This window comes from Artemia franciscana, chromosome 2 (assembly GCF_032884065.1).
Source record: "Artemia franciscana chromosome 2, ASM3288406v1, whole genome shotgun sequence".
Lineage (NCBI taxonomy): Eukaryota > Metazoa > Arthropoda > Branchiopoda > Anostraca > Artemiidae > Artemia > Artemia franciscana.
Window position 1 is genome coordinate 11,940,216 of NC_088864.1, and position 21,118 is coordinate 11,961,333.

The 21,118-nt window shown below is 33.4% G+C and overlaps 1 protein-coding gene across 1 annotated transcript in view; it reads right to left on the bottom strand.

Annotated features, from left to right (window-relative positions):
- Positions 1-1,373: 1,373 nt before the first annotated feature.
- Positions 1,374-21,118, bottom strand: part of LOC136037291 (calcium-activated chloride channel regulator 4-like) — a gene marked incomplete in the record, with an annotated part of 34,473 nt that continues 14,728 nt past the window's right edge. The window contains 6 exon segments of the mRNA XM_065719932.1: positions 1,374-3,075; positions 5,082-5,276; positions 7,780-7,929; positions 8,674-8,779; positions 11,735-11,908; positions 17,581-17,808. Coding sequence (XP_065576004.1) covers positions 2,111-3,075; positions 5,082-5,276; positions 7,780-7,929; positions 8,674-8,779; positions 11,735-11,908; positions 17,581-17,808 — 1,818 coding nt within the window.

Here is a 21,118-nt window from a genome sequence, read left to right on the forward strand (position 1 = left end):
ATTAGGAAGATTACAACTAAAATATAATGGAAGGATACTAAGTTTAAGTGAGAGGTTTAATAACTTGGTTATTAAAGGGGATAGCAAAAATGGTGAAGCACTGGGAAAGTAGGATAAGTATGTAAAAACATAGGTTAATGAGGGAAGCATTGGCGGAGTCTCTGTTAGACAGAAGAAGGTGTTCATGGATGGGGATCTTTATGGCAATTTTGATCCATATGGAATGTTGGGTGAATAGAAGGTATGGTAGGGGTAGACAAGTGGGAGATGTGTCCAAACAGGTATATTCTATTTTAGTCGATCAAGAAATACAGAAGTGGGAGTACCAGGACGTCTGATTCTCTTGGTTTATATTATAGGGTGAGATAAGCATGTGAGAGAAAGTATGTTTTTGAGCTGGGCAGTCTAGGAAGGATATTAAGTGGGTAATTTCCTGTAGAAGCAATTTGATGCCGCTTGAAGGAAGAAGAAGATATTTGGAAAGGGTTGGAATGAACAGTGGTCCTTAAAGCTACCTGATGTGTGGAGAGAGGAAAAAAATGCATTACATTTTCTGGGGAAGTGTGTAAGGTTAAGGGTCTCGAGAGAGGAAATTTTTGGAGTGGACAAGTGGGGCGAGCCTTGGGTCGAACAATTCCAGGAAAATGGGTGTTTTATTAGTATCAAGAATCTGGCACAGTTTATTTGTGTAGGTATAACCCATCGTGAGTGTTATGTAATGACTTATTTTTTGTTTGTTTGTATTAGTGTTTTTAATGGTTTTCTGTGCTTTAATCGTTTTGAGCAAAAGTTTAAGTTGAATGCTTTAACTGTATTTGTATTTTGTTAACTGTATGCTTTTTTGATTTTGCTTTTTTTTGTATATTTTTCTTTGTGGCCATGGCCCTGCGTTTTTTTTTTGTGGCCATGGGCCTGCGCTTTTTGTGTGTCAGATATACTATACAACACTATTCAGAGGGCGCAGATTCAATGTCCTCCCCACCTAGGTTGGATGAGGTAATTCTTATAAAATTGTATCCTAAAATAATGGCTATTTTAAATGAACATATACACCATTTTTTATCCCAAAATTTATTCACATAAAAACATGCTAACAAACATCATAACAAGTGTATCTAGGAAACAGGTAATATTCACATTTATATATATATACACGCTAATGTACAACGTTCTGAGTATCGAAGGTCAAATAGCAGAAAAAATTTTAAAAGTGAATCAGTCAATCTTCATATATGCTCATGAGAATTTGAATGTTTGGAATGCACCAAATGTCCGTAAATAACTCCAAGAATTAAAAAACTAAGTCTTTTAGAAGCCCAATTAAGATATTGCTAATAATGAAATTCAGCTAAAACTAATTTTTGAAAACAGTAGAATTCAAACCCGTTTATAATACTTTCCACAGCAAGATATATATCTGAATTTTGTCAGAATACAAAAGTAACATTTCAAAATTACTAGAAAGATGAGTCAATTCAAATCAGTAATGCCATGTTTCATTGCTTTTTTTACTACAAGTCAAATATATTAAAACTGACCAATTAAAATAATGGTAACGCTGATTTAACAACTGATAGAAATTAAAAACTTATATTTACATTATCGCATTAAAAATTGATCTTTAACTCAGAATACGAGAGAAAAATTTATGGAGGTGCGTCAGTGCAAAAGTATATGCCATTTTTGGGCAAAAATGTAAACGTCATTTTTGGAAATTTTTATGTCATATTTGCGCAAAAATGTAAATCTAATTTTTGGGCAAAAATGTAAATGTCATTTTTGGGCATTTTTGGGTAAATGTCATATGTATTTTATCAGTAAAATTCAGAATAATAAAGAAATGGAAAAAGAAATAATGTAATAATGATCCTGTTAGGGTTAATAAGAACATTTCACCTCATACTTAAACGTTTCAGTAACCTTAAATTTTTCAATAACCATTGATATCATGACAAACATTACTGATTGTTCCAAGAATTGTTTCCGATTACAATATATATTAAAAAAAAGGACTTTTAGCTAATTAAAACAACTGTAATTCCAGAATTTGAGTGGATTCACAACTACAACGCATTTGATCACTGATAATTTTCCTTTATCTGCAAACCAATCACACTTGTGTAATGTTCCTAACTTTACGATCACATGTCAAAGAAGCAAAAGAACCTTGAAAACTAGTATCATAGTTGTTTACACTCGGTTTTGGAAAAGTGGCAGGAGGTATTTTAGACGGAGGAAATTCACCCGAGCTATCATAAGGGGGTGGCATAATAGGTCCATCAGAAGAAGCAGAATTATAGCTATCAGAAGGGGGACTAGAGCCACCACCATAAGTGCCATACCTTTCCTCTTGGACAGTGTAGGGTAGCGACACAGTTCCTGAGTAGTACTGATTATAAGGAGCATGTTGATGGTAACCATATGGCACCTCAGAAGAGTAGCTATTTGCTATTGATGGTGTGTAAGAAGGCTGTCGCTTTTCATGCTCTTGGAGGAGCTGACTTGCTGACCAATGAACAGGCTGATTTCCAAGCTGTGAATTGCTCTTATACTCTGGATGTAAAACTTTCTCTTGTTCTTTTAAAGCAGTTTTCTTGATTTCTTCACTCGAATAGACAGAAATACTGTTCAAAGTTCTTTGGCGTATTTCTTCTTCTTTTCGTTGCTTCTTAGATTTATTTACAGCACAGCAAGCAGCAAAAATGATCAAAATCAGAGCCAGGAGTCCACCGGCTGAAATTCCTGCAATAGCAGCAATAGACAGGTTTGGCACATTATCTGCAATGCTTCTGCTTGTCTGAGGAAGTTCTGTAGTTATTACAGTTTCTGTTGTTGGTGGAGAACGGATTACAAATGATACTATATTGGATACTGGTCCCTTATGGCCAAGTGAATCAACAGCTCTGAGAGCCAAATAGTATGGCTTATCATATTTATCAAATTCAAATTTTACAGTCGAAGCCGATCCTGTTGGCTTTGGTGTTAGTGATAAGTCAATTGTTGGTAGATTACTGAAATGAGCCGGTGATAGAAGTTCTGTTGGGTCTTCAGTGTATCGCAACTCAAATTTGTCAGCTGAAATCAAAAGAATAGTATAAATGAAGGGGATAGCAAAAACAACGATCTAAGTGGCTATCACGTCAAAAGTGGCTATTTTATTCTCGTCTTAATGCAAAGCAAAAGTAAGAAGTGAGAGTCAAAAATAGAGTAAGTATTTTGCTATTATATTTATCATTTTTTTGGGTAATGCTAGATAATGCTGGTTGTTCGTTTTTTACCAGTTTCCCATGCTCTTTTGTATTGCATCAAAGTTTTCAGCAAGAACAATAAAACGATTTGAGTTCAATTTCGGTTGTTATTGACTGTCCCTTTTCTTTCTTTTCGATTTTTTTTTATCGCAACGCCCAAAAAAAAACTACTAGAGTTCTGTTGGGCCTCGTGAAAAAAAAAATTGATATCATAGGCTCCCAATTTCACCTTTTTGTTTATTCGAGAAAAAGAAATGTAGAATTGTGTAACAACCCCAGAAACTATAATCGTATTGAGAACAAATAAATATTATTTTAAAAAAAAGTACTACATAACGCCTTTTGAATTAGTAGGGTATTTTCAATACCAGGATAAGGCCTCAACTTACAAGTTTTTCTGCTGACATTCAAATAGTATGTTTTCTCTAAATAAATTCATTTTTTAGATGACGATGAATTTTTTGCACTTCATGCTCAGTCATTTCGTCAAAAAGTTTAACTTAGTCTTAAAAGAAAAAACAATCAACTGAAAGAGCTTAAAGTAAGATATCTAGAAGTAAGTTTAGCCAACACAAATATTTGTTCGTTGCGCAGGAATGTAAAAAACAATGATATTTAGTTGCAACTCCATTACTTTAGTGAATAAAGGAGGTATGGCAACAACTGACTTAAAAATATAATTCCTGCTGGATTTTAGATTTTTTAATTTTAAGTTTTAAGTATATGAAAAAAAACATCGTTAATTTTATTCGTACTCCACTACGAACCTAAGATCAAACTATGTACGTCCCATGGAAATTTTAAATGAAATGCACACAAGAAAAGCAGCTTGGCACAGCAGGTATATACTAACTCAGCTACAAAATAGAGACAGAAATGAAACATCAGTCGCATGGTATGGTTGCTTCACCAACATCTATAGTATTGTTTATTGTCACCACCAATATATCCTGTTATTGAGTAACAAAACACAAAATCGCAAAAAAAGAAGAATGAGGAAAATAAACACCCAGTGAAAAAATTTAAAATTATGCAAATATTTCGGTCAAGACCTCCACTTGACTGTCCTCAGTGCAGAATAGACTGAAAAAAAAACAAACTTTAAAACAAAACACAAAACTAAAATATGATGACCCTTTCCCAGTAACGGTGAAAGGGTAACTGAATAAAAAACACAAGTCTAAATGACATTTCACAATTTCATCTTACCTACAGCACTATTAAAGGCTAATCGCTTTCCAGGTAGATTATTATCAGATATTTTATTTGATTGTGCAACAAAAATTTGAGGATTTATGTGAAAACGATCAAAATTAAGAATTTTGCCATAAATGGGATTAAGAGAAGTTTCCCCTGAGTCTCTATTAAGAGCTACCTTTAGGTGTAGGTGCTTTTTTATCTCAACTGCTTCCCTGAAAACTTGTATGAGACCTTTAACGGGGGCAATAATGGAGGTTCTGCCAAACAAGACGAGATGGTGCAGACTATCGTACAAATAATGAGCCAAGGCGGAATAAAAAATCTCAGGCCTTTGGCGTAGCCCCATGGCCTTGTCTATTTAAGACATATGTTCTAATAGCTACTCCCCTAGTTGCTGCTGAGTTCTTCCAATCTAAAAACGGCCACAAGAACAGGGAATTCTATAAACCCAACTACCCAGAAAGGGGCTGGTTATATCCATGCCACTGTTGAAAAAGCTCTGTTATTTGAATATTTAAAGTTGACACTAAGTTTATGTTTTTCAAGAATTCTTTTCAGCGTGTCAGTCAGTTTGAGAATGTGCTTTTTCTAATGCTAGAAAAAAGATTCAAGCAATAAATACTAAGTACTTACCAACGCCATGATCAAGATCCCCTCCAGGAGATGTCCATTGCATTTCTACCATACCATCACTGTTGACTACTTTGAGGTCTGTAACTCTGCTTGGTGGATAATCCTTTGTCGTTGGTGCATGGGCTACTGTGAGCAACCTGGCTGGCAACAGACGTCGAAACGGAGGAATATAGTCTCTCATGTTTGTAGGAATTACTGAAATTAAGAATAGATAAGTACACATGGAAATTTGAAAGAAGGAAAGAAAAAAGAAGGAAATTCGAAACGGAGGATTATAGTGTCTCATGCCTGTAGGAATTACTAAAGTAAGAATGCACAAATTTTGAAGCAAGACTAAAAAAAGAAAGAAGGAAAGAAGAAAATTTGAAACACAGGGATATAGCCTCCCATGTTTTCAGGAATTACTGAAACTAAGAATGGAGAAATGTAGAAGGAAATTCAAAAGAAGGAAGAAGGAACGAAAAACAAAACAAAACGGAGGAATATAGTCCCATGTGTTTGTAGGAATGGAGAAACGTATAAGTAAATTCAAAAGAAGGAAGACGGAAAAAAGAAATTCGAAACGGAAGATTATAGTTCCATGAGTTTGTAGGAATTACTGAAATTAAAAATGGAGAGATGTAGAAGGAAATTCAAAAGAAGGAAGAAGGAACGAAGGATAGAAAGAAATTTGAAATATAGGATTATAGTCCCATGTGTTTGTAGTAAGTACTGAAATTAAGAATAGTGGCATGTGGAAGTAAACTCAGAAGATTAAAAGAAAAACTGGAAACAGAGGAATATACTTCTCATGTTAGAAGTAATAGTTTATATCAACAAATTTCTGTAAGCATCTTCATGGACCGTCGTTAAATTTTACAAATATTAGTTTTCCTTCTTATGTATTCTTTTCCCTCTTTCACGTTTGTTGTTTCAAATATTGTAGATTCCTACTTGGCGTTCCATTTTTTTATAGCACCTCCAAACTAGTCTAGATATCTAAATTTATGAACCATTGTAAGTATTTCAGATTAAATTGATAATTTTTGAATAAATCTGACAAAAAAAATTTCTATCTATAACCTTTTCCTTTCTCCTAGGACGTAATAAACGCCAGAGGATTTTTCATTTTTCGTTAATTTTATTTGATGTATTGTATTAATGTTTTTTCTTTACCTATCTAGTTTTCTTGTTTTCTCTCGGGAATCATCGTTTTCTTTGATTGTTGGGTTATTTTCGCAACTAAATTTACTTATCTTTTATTCTCCTAGATTTTGAGGAAAATAAATTCAGTCTTATAGCTTATAAGACTGACTAGTGAAAATTACCTGAGCTTCAACTGAAAAAAAAAAACAAGCTATTTCAAAATGGGCCATACTTCCATTATCGCCATTAGTTGGGGCCTCAATTACGATTTTTTTCGCTTTTATTAATGATTTTTTTTTTCATGAAGGCAACGACTTACAAAATAAGGAAAACAGTGAAATTTTCAGGTTGTTTTAAGTCCTCGAGTGGAATGATTTGAATTTGGCGCTAAAAACCACTAGCCATAATCACATTTCATCTGAAGCCTTGGTTTGCTTACCAAGTCTAACCAATTCTTGTCTTCTTGAAAATATTGGTCTGGTATTTTTTTGCTGATTGCGAATATTAGAGAGAAAGCATCCGGCTTTTTTAACCGGTTCGTAAATAACGCTCTTTATTCTCTGGTATTGTTAGTGTTTTTTGCCTTCTATAGGTACTAAAGAAGCATAAAAGATGCAGTGTGGATTACATTAGGATATGTATAATGGGATTGAATTTACTACTTAAAACTAAACATTTATTATATGGGAAGTCGGTTGCCTGCCCGAAGATGAACATCTTTTTAAGATTAGTAAAATATACAAAATTACCAAATTATATAAGGATCGAATTTATCACTCTGAAACTGAACATCTATTGGATGGGAAGTTGATTTCCTGCTCTAGATAATCTTCTTTTTAAAAATGCCCAAAAAATTACCAAAACATATTAGGATTGATTTTACTACTCTGAAAGTAAACATTTATTGGGGAGGTTGATCTTCTCAAATTTACCAAAATAAAAGGTAGTGCAATTCCACCCAAATCTTTTCCTTCTATTTTTTCCTTTTTTTATTCGTGGTAATAACTTCTGAAATACTTTCTAAGACTAAAACATCTAAAGTAAAAAAGAAAATTTAAGCGAAAATCTGATAAGTTTACAAAGAAAGCAAATCGTTCAAAATTTTTAGGTTTAAACTTCTAGTATTCAAAATTTTAACATATCGCTTTTTAAGTCCACCCGCTACACTCTAAATCCCCCTTCTCTCTCTTTTAGTGTTTTTTTTGCAGAATTCTAATTAGACTTCATTAGTTTTAAACGTAAATAGTATAGAAATATATAGGTTATCTTGAGATAATAGCAAATAAATAATTAATTTCACAATTTTCGATAAAAAGAAAATCTACCATCAGACGTAATTTCGGGAAATTAACTTAGGTACGAATAAATTTTATTCTCACAAAACGGTAACTCCTGGATAAATCTTGGCCAATAAGATAACAAAGCTATTCCTACAGAATAATGAAATAATTACACTTGTTGTTTTTTTTTTATTCGACTTGTGACATCAGCAAAAGCAGATAATTTGGGTAATTAATGCCTGAAACACGTATTGTTATACCCTACAATAAAAGAAAAGAAAAACAACAAGTACCTGGACTCTTTTTTCTATCAATGATATCCGTGGTAAATGCTTTTCCATCATTGTCATCTACAACAACGGTAAGGCTATAATACATTTGCCCAGTGACTGGTGGCAAGAAGTATCGAGAATATATTCCATCTCCGGGCTTAATATCAGGGTCTGAAAATAAACAAGTTATTAATCTTGTTTTCAAATTAAAAAATTAAATAAAAAACTATTTAAGTTGCAAAGGTGCTTTATAAAGTTTTGAATGTGCACAAAATCTAAAATTACTGATTTGGTTTCGTATTTTGGAATTAATATAATGAGTAGCATCAAGAAGGTAATTTATTCAAACTAACATAGAAGGAAAAATCTACAAAATAGCATGTAGATAGGAAATTAGATGGTTATTATGAATTACGAGAAGAGAAGATGAATACTCGTGATGAAAATAATGAACAATGGATGAGGGCAAAAATATTGTTCTTTTTCGCAGTCATTCGTTAGTTATCCTTTATCTGTTTTTTTTAATTGAAAGTTATGTAATTATTTTTTTTAGAAATTTTGATTGGAATTGAGGGACACATTAAACTTCAAAGACTTAAATGTATGCATTTTCTTCCAAGGATAGCCAATTAAAATCCATTCAGGGAATAAATCCTAAGTTTACACACCTTTTATATATGTTTTATTTATGTGAACTCTACTTTTATAGATTCTAAAGTAAGCTAAAGTGTAGCTCTGATACAGCTCATTGTCGCAGATATTTATACTGAACTCCAATTATATAACAGGAAAGAAAGAAGAATTTCAGAAATTAAAAATCAAATAGCAAAAGTTATTTATTGCTAGACTGAGTGAAAAACATTAAAAAAATTATTTGAGACGCATAAAAAAGAAAATAAATGACAATGAACATACCTCCATTACCACTGTCAAACAATTGAACTTCGACCATTTTGGTAGCGTTATAACGAACTATTACTCGAACTCGTGCTTGTTCCACGGGTATTCCATTGCTTAAAACCTTTAATAAAAAAGAGCCCGAAATAAATGGGAAGGTTTAAAACTTTCAAAATCAAGCAAGTTTTATAAATTTATCTAGCATAAACAAGTATGCACGCAGCGAGCTACCCAGGAAAAAGTATTTTAAATGAAACACAAAAGCTGGCAATTGAACTGAGGAAAGGACCAGCGCTAATACTGGGCCTTCGTGAAGGACCGGGCACTACAATATATATACGTTATTTCACATTCAAAAAAGCATATCTGTTCTGAAGGGCCAAAAAATATATCTGGTTCCCGAAAAAAAAAAAATCAAAGTTCAAAAAAGATCAAAGTTCTTTTGTCTTAGAAATAGCTTTTATTATTTCTTTTACAATTTTATAGACAATAGAATACCATTACAGGTCAAAATCAAAAGGTTAGAAATCAAGTAAAATCTTATAGAGCTCTAAAGAAGATTAGGTAATTCAATAACCTCGAACCTGCGGTAGATTTTTAAGTTTACGGATTCTTCAAAAGTGAACTTATTTTCTTTTCTGCTTTAATCCATACAAGCCTCCTAAGTCCAACCTGAACATTTTTTTTGCTGAATCCGTGTCTGAGGAATGGGGAAGGGCAGCTACTAGTAAAACTGAGCTGAGCCCTCCCTTCCCCACGACCATATAGGTCTTAGACAAAAAATTTTTTAACTGGCACTAAAAATCAGCTTGACCAGAGTTTAGTAGCTGGTACTATGTTTGGCAACACCATATCAACCCAAGACCAGATAAAGAGTTCTTCTTTTTGGCCTTTTTCTTTTAGAAAACAGAGAGGACTAGAAACTCTTGAATGACCCCTATCCTTTAAACGTAAAACTAATTAAATTTCACGCTGTTAGATATTGATGGTATATTAACAAAGAAAGAGAAAAGAAAAAAAGGTGAATAAAAATATCAGGAATCAGCTAAGATATCAATTTTTGAAATTCCTAGGAAATTTCATCGACAATTTGAATTGAAAATTTAGTTACTTGCTTTAAAATATTAATAAAAATATGTCCAATTTTTTATGTCTAAAAATTGCCCAGAAACGGACTGTTTGCACTACGTTGATTTAAAAGAATTGCTGAGAAATCATCGATTTCATGAGAAAATACTAGAAGACCTTCGGTCTCAAAGTGTACCCTCTCTTGTATGTAGCCCTCTGAAAAAAAACCAGATATATGCCAAATTTGGTCACAAATATAAAACAATAATTTTGCTGGTTGAGGCAAAATTTGAATTTTCAGTCAAAATTTTCGACCAGCTGTAGTTTTGTGCAGTGCTTAGTTTTGTGCAGTATTTTTAATTACTTTTAGTAATTTTTATTTCTATTTTTAATAGTTTTATTTCTTTAGTTTTGTGCAGTATTTTTAAGTGTTAAAAGGCTAGAATACTCGAGATAGATATGGAGGAAGATTTCCATTGACAGGGATTGAAAAACCTTGCACCTCGTCCTTACCCCCAGCCAGTGGCGGTTCTAGGCCGGGACGAGGAGGAGGCAGTTGCCCACCCCAGTTTTTCTGATATCTGACATTAAATTTCTTTCATTCTGTATTTCTAAACTTCTACAATATACCTTGCCGCATCCCTACCCCCCCCCAATTTATGAGGCCTAAATAAATGCAAGTCAGGGTTCTTGATAAACGGGTTTGTGTTATATTGTCTTTAAGGAAAATTAAGAAAATTCCGTTCTGTTTATTGTTGCTTTGAATAAAATCTTAAAAGAATCACAACAAAGAAAACTACTTTGCTGATAATCAAATTGTTTTCGTTTATTTTATGACAAGATTATCTTGACCCTACTCCTGAGATAACAAAGGTAAGTCACTTACCTTTGTAACAGACTAGTTTCTTTGTAACTTAACTCATTTGTTACCAACATGAACATTTTCAGCCTTAAACCATAATTTTCGTGTTTTATTTCACGAGAAAAAATGTTGAATAATTATTACATATATTGAATAATTATTATATATATATATACTTGATACAATCATTATATGATACAATTGCTGATACATTATTTTATGACAACATGTATCTTGAGCCTACTCCTGTCTGTTTTCATGTCATTTCAAAAAGGTGCTGTTGCTTTTATAAGCACTCATGTTTTCTGTTGAGGTATGATGATTCGAGGTGAAATATGGAAAAGGTTTGAATCCCTAATTTATTAAAAAGTAATCTATTTTCTGGCTTAACTTTTCTAAAATATTTAATTTTAGCAAGAATTTAAACGATTTTTCTATTTCATGGTTCAGTGATTGATATTTCTAATTTCTTATTATTTTTTGTCAAATTTTGCCGTGTAAAATTTCTCGTGTCTATTTAAATAATGATCACTTATCTTTGAAATTTAACCCAAGTTGAAACTTAAGCATTGGCTTTTACTGTTGTATTAGTTTTATTATAATAAACACAAATATATATCTTAGTGTCCAAAATCTAAGTACAGTGAGGATACGTATCAACGATTAGGAGTCTCATGCCTCTACATAAAATAATTCTCAAAAGAAATTTAAAATGATTTTTTTTCAACAAAATATTCTGAAAATAATTTTCAAAATAAATGCACTTATGTTTTCTGTTGAGGCACCATGCTTCGAGATAAAATATGGAAAGAATTTGAGTGACTAATTTATTGAAAAATAACATATTTTGTGACTTGGCTCTGATGAATTATTTAGTTTCAGCAAGGGCATAAACAAATTTTTATTTCATGATTCAATATTTGATGTAACTAATTTCTTATCTTTTTTTCGTTTTTTTTTTTAATTTTGCCATGTAATTTCCTCGTATCTCTCTTTCAACAATGACCAATTATGTTTAAAATCCACTCGAAACTTAAGCTTTGAGTTTGAGTGTTGTATTACTTTTCTTATAATAAACACAAATATGTATTTTAGTATCCTAAATCTACGTACAGTGAGGACATGTATCAATAATCGAAAGTCTCATACCTCTGCATATAATACAACTGGTTCCCTTGTAGCATTTACTTTTCCATTGCACGACGTGATCAGTCGGGCTTGAATATGTTTTTGATTTGAATTTCTTAGACGAGAGGTTACCTTGACAAAATGAGATTGGTGGCTTTGAGGTTCTCGTTTGAAGCTATACTCCCATAAGCCATTCTGAAAGAAGAAAACAGATAAAACCTAGAATACACTACAGCAAAAATTTTAAATCAGTATCTATAAGTTATCTATATATATATCTATAAGTTATCTATATCTATCAGTATCTATAAGTTATTAAATAAAAAAAACTAGTTTTTTAACTGAAAGTAAGGAGCGACATTAAAACTTAAAACGAACAGAAATTACTCCGTATATGAAATGGGTTGTCCCCTCCGCAGTCCCACGCTCTTTACGCTAAAGTTTGACTCTTTGCCACAATTCTACTTTTTAAAACAACTAAAACTTTAGCGTAAAGAGCGTGGGACTGCGGAGGGGACAACCCATTTCATATACGGAGTAATTTCTGTTCGTTTTAAGTTTTAATGTCGCTCCTTACTTTCAGTTAAAAAACTAGTTTTTTTTATTTAATTTCTGAACGTTTTTGAATTAATGCATGTTTGATTTTGGCTCTCCGCACATAAATTATTGAAATGAAATTAGTATATTAATTTTTTTTTGGCTAAATGGCTTTCTCTTAGTTTTGATCAGACGATTTTGAGAAATAAGGGGTGGGGAAGGAGGCCTAGCTGCCCTCCAATTTTTCGGTTACTTAAAAAGGCTACTATAACTTTTAATATTCAATGAACGTTTTTATTAGTAAAAAATATACGTAACTTAAGAATTAACTTACGTAACAAACTTTTATATTCTTATATTTTTATTATGTGTACGAGGGGGTTTGTACCCTCGTTAATACCTCGCTCTTTACACTAAATCGTAAGTTTTGTTCCAATTCTTTAAGAATGACCCCTGAATCAAATAGGCCGTTGAATAAATAGTTGAAATCACTAAAAATATTTTAGCATAAAGAGCGAGGTATTTATCTCCTCCTAAATACCTCGCTCTTTATGCAAAAGTATTTTTAGAGCCCTTCATATGCGTAATAATCTCTGTTTGTTTTAAATTTCAATGCTATTCCTTACTTTCATTTGAAAAAACGTTTTCATGTTTATTTTTTCATTGTTTTTTTTTATAGTAATGCTAGAAAATCCTGCGCCCTTTTCATTGAATTTTTTTCAACCATGGCATATTTCTCCAAGGAAAGATCCTCCCACATAGCCCCCTCCCTCAACCCTACCCCCAAAACCAAAAAAATCCCCCTGAAAACGTCTGTACACTTCCCAATAACCATTATTATATGTAAACACTGGTTGAAGTCTGTAACTTGCAACCCCTCCCCCAGGGACTGTGGGGGAGTAAGTCATCCCCAAAAACATAGTTATTAAGATTTTCGACTATGCCAAACAAAATGGCTATCTCAAAATTTTGATCCGTTGACTTTGGGAAAAAAATGAGCGTGGGAGGGGGCCTCGATGCCCTCCAATTTTTTTGGTCACTTAAAAAGGGCACTAGAACTTTTCATTTCCGTTAGAATGAGCCCTCTTGTGACATTCTAGGACCACTTGGTCGATACGATGCCCCCTGGGAAAAAAAAAAAAAAAAAACAAAAAAACAAAAAAACAAACAAATAAACACGCACCCGTGATTTGTCTTCTGGCAAAAAATGCAAAATTCCACATTTTTGTAGATAGGAGCTTGAAACTTCTACAGTAGGGTTCTCTGATACGCTGAATCTGATGGTGTCATTTTCGTTAAGATCCTACGACTTTTAGGGGGTGTTTCTCCCTATTTTCCTAAATAAGGCAAATTTTCTCAGGCTCGTAACTTTTGATGGCTAAGACTAAACTTGATGAAACTTATATATTTAAAATCAGCATTAAAATGCGATTCTTTTGATGTAGCTATTTATATCAAAATTCAATTTTTTAGAGTTTTGGTTACTATTGAGCTGGATCGCTCCTTACTACAGTTCGTTACCACGAACTGTTTGATTCTATCTAGGGCTATTATAAAAGATGAGCTAGGGCACATTCTACAGAAGACGAATGACTGATTGCCAGAGATTGAGCTTATTGTTTATTGATCTGGGGCCAAACGAAAGGCAGGTCTTCTCGAATGGGGAGGATTTATAGAGGATTGGGGAAGTTTTGAGGAAGGATTTAAAGGAAATTTAAATTTCATTTGAGGAGATGAGGAGTGAAGCTTTCAATAAATTGGGGTAGATGACCATATCCAGCTGTGTTGGCCTCAAGCGGATTGATATTGCAGTGAGGTGGTAGTAGTAGCGGCAACAATAGATAAACACTATATTATTTTTTTTTATTTTCACCGACAATGACTGATATTTAAAAGAATCCAGGCCCAGGCCAATGTTTCAAGAAACTTGTCTCAGGTTTATGAAAATTTCAATGTGTTTTATTTATAATTTTGAAGTTTTCGCCAAATTTTGAAGTTATTCAAATTAATTTCCTACATAAATACTCAGGAAAGATCACTTTTCATGTTCGCACTAAATATTCATTATCACTAAGAATGACAAGCAAAGGACTTCACTATAAGTTTTAATTTTTAACTTCAATTCGTTTTAGATTTATCATTTCAATTCAGTGGTATTTTTAAATTTCTAGCATTCATTGTACACTCATTTTGAATTTTAAGTAAACGAAGTTTTTCTAATGAAAGTAAAAAGTGAAGGTGAAACTTACATTTCCTAAAATTATTACTGTTTCGCAAAAATTACTGTTTCACAGCCTGTGCAGCAAATATCTATAAAACTAGAGCAATCAAACTTCCTGATTAAATAAAACTCAGAACTTCGCTGAAAACACAAGCAAAAATGAGGTTTCTTGTACAGTAAAAGCATAAAGCGGCTAAGGATCTTTTCTTACGGTACAATAATGTATAGTAATAGGGTATTTGTGCATGATTTTAATTCACAGAATTACCTCTTCGGTTCTTCGGTTCTTAAACAGATACCAAATTAAATAGTTCTTTTAGTAGATGACTCTGAAGTAAAGCCACTTTGGTAATATTATGTCTTTAGAAAGCCACTTTGGTAATATTATGTCTTTAGAAATAACTTCAGAATTCCCATCCTAATTTGAAATTCTCCGTTTTATACAAGTAAATAACTAGAATTATGTCTGTTGAAAGATGATTGTCCCGATGGTGTTGTCTCGATGACCGTTTAAAGATATTGTAAGCGTTATTTTTGTTAATAAATTATTTCTCTCTCTTCTCTCTTATGAGTCACATCTGTATACTAAAGGTGATCGATGGAATAGTTGGTAAAAGCTGCGGGGAGCCTTGCAGATCTATAGGCTCCGTAATGACTTTGGGCTCCTAAGATAACTTTCTTACTTTTTATGCGTGTGTTTTGTGTTTTCAGTAAAGCACTAGTTTTGCAGAGTCATACAAACATAAGAGAATACTACCAGTCAATTTATCTATGCTAGTTTTCAAGATATATACTGTTGAGACAGCGAAGTAACGATTTTCCTTGTTTTAGGTTTCAAGTTCACTTTTTACGTTCTTCAGAAAACCTTAAGGAGGACACAGCAGTTATACAACCCAGGCAGAAATTTGAATTTCCTTAGTTTTCAAGATGGGAACTATAAAAGCAGCTGTTAAATGTGTTAGACCATGACAAGTCAAATTCTTTATCATGGCCTTTGCATTTCGTATCATAGGTCCATTTTGGGTTAAAACTGCTGCAATTTGACATAAAATGGCAAAAACATCACTTTACTGTGGGGCGACCACTGTCGCTCTGCCATTAATGTTACCCGGGTAGAAATGTGATTTTTCAGGGTGTTTCAACGGGGGGCTGTCAGTCATCATTTTCTGGTTTTCTCAAAAGACAAACCCCTTTTGATTTGACGTCGTTTTAGGGGTATTGCACTGTTTTAGAAGTTCTCAAAAATGTCTTCTCATAATTCCAAATTCTTTTTCGGTTGTGTTTGAATAAAAACTAGTACTTCCTAAGTAGTTTTACATGGGAAGTGTTTTCCTTAAAACTGTTCATTTAGAAAAATCATTTTTAAATTTAGGCTACTATGGGCTGGGATTCGCTCTTTACCAGACTACAGCTATTGCTACCATTATGATTATTTAAATTTTCATATTAAAATGACCATTTTTTTCGTTTTGAACTAAACAGCACGCGCATTTTATATATAAAAGATTCGATTTTTTTTTTTACCAATAGTTGTTTTCCAAGGGACACCTTCCTATAAAAACATAGGGGAGAAGGGGCAAAGCATGTTTTACCCAAAATTTCCGCAAACTAACCCTTTTCTAAAAGTTTCTGCAAATATTTGAAAACCAGGAAAGGCCATTTCCACTCTTATCGCCCTCTAATTGCATCCTAGTTTTCTGAACTTTGTCCAAAACTGATACTGCTTGCGAAGGGGTACCGACACTTACAAACCGCGCACACAATGAGGCGCAAGCTAAATGGAATGTGTCACGCGTGGTGGAAATGTGCAGCAAACGTGGCGCTCCGACATGTACTCCAGGAGGTGGAAATTGGGCGTTTCATCGCTCTTTAGACAGTGTTTTTTAACGGAAAATCTTGACTTAAGATCCCAGTTGGTTTGAAATATTGGGTGAATTTTGAAAAGGGAAGAATCATTAGAAGAAGGATAAAAAAATTTAAATAATGCTCAATGGAAAAAAAATGCTAAAAATATGCCAAGAAGAAAAGCATTGTGCTTAGTCAAAATTATCGAAAACTGGCTTCGCCCAATTCTGATGCCTAATGCCCCCATATTTTTAGTGAAAAGTTTTAAAACAGGGTAACTTATTTGTATTCTCGTTGATTGTAGTTTTTTCTATTATTATTTATTAAAAAGAAAAATTAACAAAAACAGATGGAAAAGTAAATAAGGAACTAAAGGATCGAGCTTCATTTGACGCCACTAAAAGAACAGTTCACACGCAGAGCATAATAATAATTCACACTTGCTTACGTTTAATCTACCCTCTTAAAAAAATCGACTCTTTTAACCCCTCTTTATTTTCCCTATCACTCTGATGAAAAGGCAATCTGCTGAAGATAGATTGAAGGTAAATATATATTACGAAAATTCAGACCTAAAACTTTAACTGATAAAAAAGTGAATCAGGTCTCCCATTGCTTCAACTGTAGAAAACTCCTTTAAAAGTTTTCTTTATCCATTGCATGAGCAGAAAATGCGTGTTTTATACATTGGATTCCACAGTGGATTTGAAATCAATTCCCCATTATGTCAACCCCCCCCCCAAGTACGACTGCAGTCAATCTAAAGGGAATGGTAGATGGAATACTTTTCGCGCAAAGGAAAAAAAACAGGGTAGATATCCAACTTTATAGCTTCAACTAACATTAAAGCACCATACTCCAAAACAGCAAGAGCTTACTGATTTGTGGATGATATTTGAGCTGGAAATTGGCATTTTAAGCAGGCGGCATTTGAGTTGCAAAGAATTTTTTTATTTTTTTTTGGTTTTGAGTCCAGCAATTCGAATAGATCGAATTCGTGCCGTCCATTTTATGTTTCTTTTTTTTATTACCATTTTGTTTCGTTTTTTTTTTAAATAAAAAAATAGAATGATTGAAAGATAAAGAGAGATATAAAACAAAATCCAACTAACAGTTTCAACTAGCACAAGTGGGATGAAATACAGGGAGTCGTGGACAGAGGGAATGCCCCATTTTTTAATTTTTTTTTTAACAGAAATAAAAATAAGAAAAGGAGAATGATAGACTAATAGCTAACTAAACAAAATATTGAATGATCACTTACAGCTTCGACTGATATCAGTGGGGTAAAATACAAGGCTGCAAGAGAATCTTCTGATTTTCCCTCGTGTGTCACCTTATCTGGCGATGTAAGCCATAGCTGTTTGACATGTGGATTGTCTCGACTGTAAAAATAGAGCGCAAAAAGAGTGTCCCTCCCAAGGGACGGATCAAGGTAGAATGTTCCATTTGCAGTTGATTGGGTCGAATCTTGATACTCGGCTTCATGTATCTAAAATATAAAGAATATTTATAGAAGAATATCTAAAATAAAATTTGAGACCCAGGGCTTTACCTCGGGCCCTCAAACTATTCAATTTAAAAAAAAAAGTAAAAGAAGTGCTCCAATTGCAATCCGGAATTAGGAAAACACTTTCAATATTCAAAATGAAATTGAACATAAATGTATCGTTTCCTTTTTTGCCGTATATGCAATCACCTTGCCGTAAAACATCAGAGTTCAATATTCCGATTTTTACTTCAAGAAAATAAAAATAATGCTTTCCGACCACAAATAAAGGATTTGACAATTTTATTTTCATAAACTGTTTTTAGATTTCTAAGATATACATGTGTTCAAATCATATTTTGTGCCACAATTCACGGACTAGTTTGTATCCAGTACATGAAAAATTGTTTGTATCCTATATCCTCGTAATCTGTTCATTTTGAACAATCACAAAATTGTCCTAGATTATAAAAATATTTACACCAGGGAATGAGCATTCAGTTCTTCTGTACTTCCACCACGATGGAATTCAATAACAACCATCAGTGCATCAGCAAGCCCAATCATCACAGGCAGATGGGACATGGGTCTAACTCTCTTCGATTCAATAAAGCTTAGATAACTAGCAGTTTTGACGTTCATTAAGCATTTTTGAAGTGAAAAATTGATTTTAAGGGATCAAGCCATGTTTTAAAGCGTTAAGTACACTTGCACTTATCGAAAAAAAAAATGAACTGGCATCCCCCTTATAGTTAATGTGCAACTTTGCAGTTATATGAATAAATGAAGATTCACATTTTGGTATGAGCATATATCAATTTCAAAATATATATTTATATCGAATATCGTAATTTTGGCCTAGATTACAAGAATGTTTACACTAGAACAGAAACACTGTGCTTTTCCCCAGTTCGCGTACGATGGAAGCCATGAGCAGTCGTAAGTGTATTACCAAGTCCTATCGACATAAACTATTTGAATTACCCTTATTTCATGGCTATCAACTCTAGTTCTACCCTAGAATGGATGGATACCCCAGACTGAAATGACATCATTTTTATGCAACTCTGAAAAAGGCTTATGCCAGCTTTGGCTCTCACTCAGACTATCTGTTTGACTTTTTCTCCATTGCCCTTAACCTTATTAAATAATTTTTTTTTAACTGAAAGTAAGGAGCGATATTAAAACTTAAAACGAACAGAAATTATTCCGTATATGAAAGGGGCTTTTCCTCCTCAACGCCCCGCTCTTTACGCTAAAGTTTGACTCTTTCTCTTAACTCTACTTTTTAAAACAGTAAAAAACTTTAGTGTAAAGAGCGGGGCGTTGAGGAGGAAAAGCCCCTTTCATATACGGAATAATTTCTGTTCGTTTTAAGTTTTAATGTCGCTCCTTACTTTCAGTAAAAAAAAAAGTTTTTTTATATATTTGATTTCTGAACGTTTTTGAATTAATGTAGGTTTTGATTTTGGCTCTCCACACTTAAATATTTAAAATGAAATTTGCGTATTAATTTTTTTTTTTGATAAATGGCTTTCTCATAGTTTTAATCGGAAGATTTTGAGAAAAAGGGAGCGGGGAGGAGGCCTAGTTGCATCCAAATTTTTGGTTACTTAAAAAGGCAACTAGAACTTCTAATTTTTTACGAACGTTTTCATTAGTAAAAAATATGCGTATATTACGAATTAACTTACGTAACAAACTTCTTTATTCGTATGTTTTTATTACGTATATGGGGGGGGGGGGGGTTAACCCCCTCGTCAATACCTCGCTCTTTACAATAAAGCTTAAATTTTGTCCTAATTCCTTAAGAATGACCCCTGAATCACAAAGGCGGTAGAATAAATAGTTGAAATTACTAAAATTACTTTAGCGTAAAGAACGAGGTATTACGAGGAGGTGAACCCCTCATATGCGTATTAATTTCTGTTAGTTTTAAGTTTTAATGCTGCTCCTTACTTTCAGTTGAAAAAACTTTTCATGTTTATTTGTTCATTGTTTTTTTAAATAGTGCTAGAAAATCCTGCACCCATTTCATTGAAATTCTCTTCCCTCATGACAAATTCCTCCAAGAAAAGATCCTCCCACGTACCCCCCTCAACTCCTCCCCCCTCCAAACCAAAAAATCCCCCTGAAAACGTCTGTACACTTCCCAAAAACCATTACTATATGTAAACAGTGGTCAAAGTGTTTACCTTCAACCCCTCCCACGGATACTGTTGGGGAGTAAGTTGTCCCCAAAGACACAGTTATTAGGTTTTTCGACTATGGTGAATAAAATGGGTATCTCAGAATTCTGATCTGGTGACTTTAGGGGAAAATGAGCGTGGGAGGGGGCCTAGGTGCCCTCCAATTTTCGATTTTTTCAGGAATATCAAAAAGTGGTATTTTTTAAAGAGTAACCCGATGTACGCTTTACAAAATGACCCCTTTTTAGCCATTTAAATTTAGCCATTCTTATGGAAGCCAAGATAATCTTAATTTATATCACCTGTCTATATATTTAAAATTTTTATACTGAAGATATAAGTAAATATAATCGTGATATCTTCCAGTACCTTTAAGATTCTAAAAAACTATGGCTTTACTGAAAACACAAAACCGATAGAAACAGGCTGTTCTCAAGGGGAAAAAAACCATAAATAGCCTGCAGAAATAAAAAGATTAATTGATAAATATCACTGTAGCCCTTCACCTGTCATTATATCGATAAATTTTAGTATAAATTACTATCCTCTAAACAAAATATAAGCAAGCCTCAGTTTTCAGTAAATGGCAAATTTTTAGAATTCTACAGATATTGGAAAATATCATGAATCAGCTTATTTAAGCTAGTTTTGTAGATAGGTTACATTTTGCGTAATCTGCGAAGCCAAAATTTTTTTTCGTTGTAATTTTCAACTTCACTCTCTACTTCCGTAAGAAAAACTATTTTTTTAAATTGATTCCATATAATACGACAAGGAAGAGGAGTCTCCAAATATTTACTTTTCATGCATAATTATTTTCCAATGCCTTATACGTGCCGAGGGATTACCCACTTTCCGTAGCCCGGTGTACATTTAGGACACAACGCGTGCCACAAAGTTTCGCCATATCTGGTGCGATTATGCACTTGCATTTCACAGCTCCTGCAGTTTAGCACATTTCCAGCATGCTCGGCAATCACTAGTTGGTGTAAATGATTCCTGAAAGTTTGCGACACTTTGATGTGCTGTACTATCTTTGCTCCTGTTCCTGGCTCCAATTCCCTTAGATTCAACAACGCTTTGATAGCCCCCATGAAGTCTTTTAAAATTTTTAAGCAATTGAG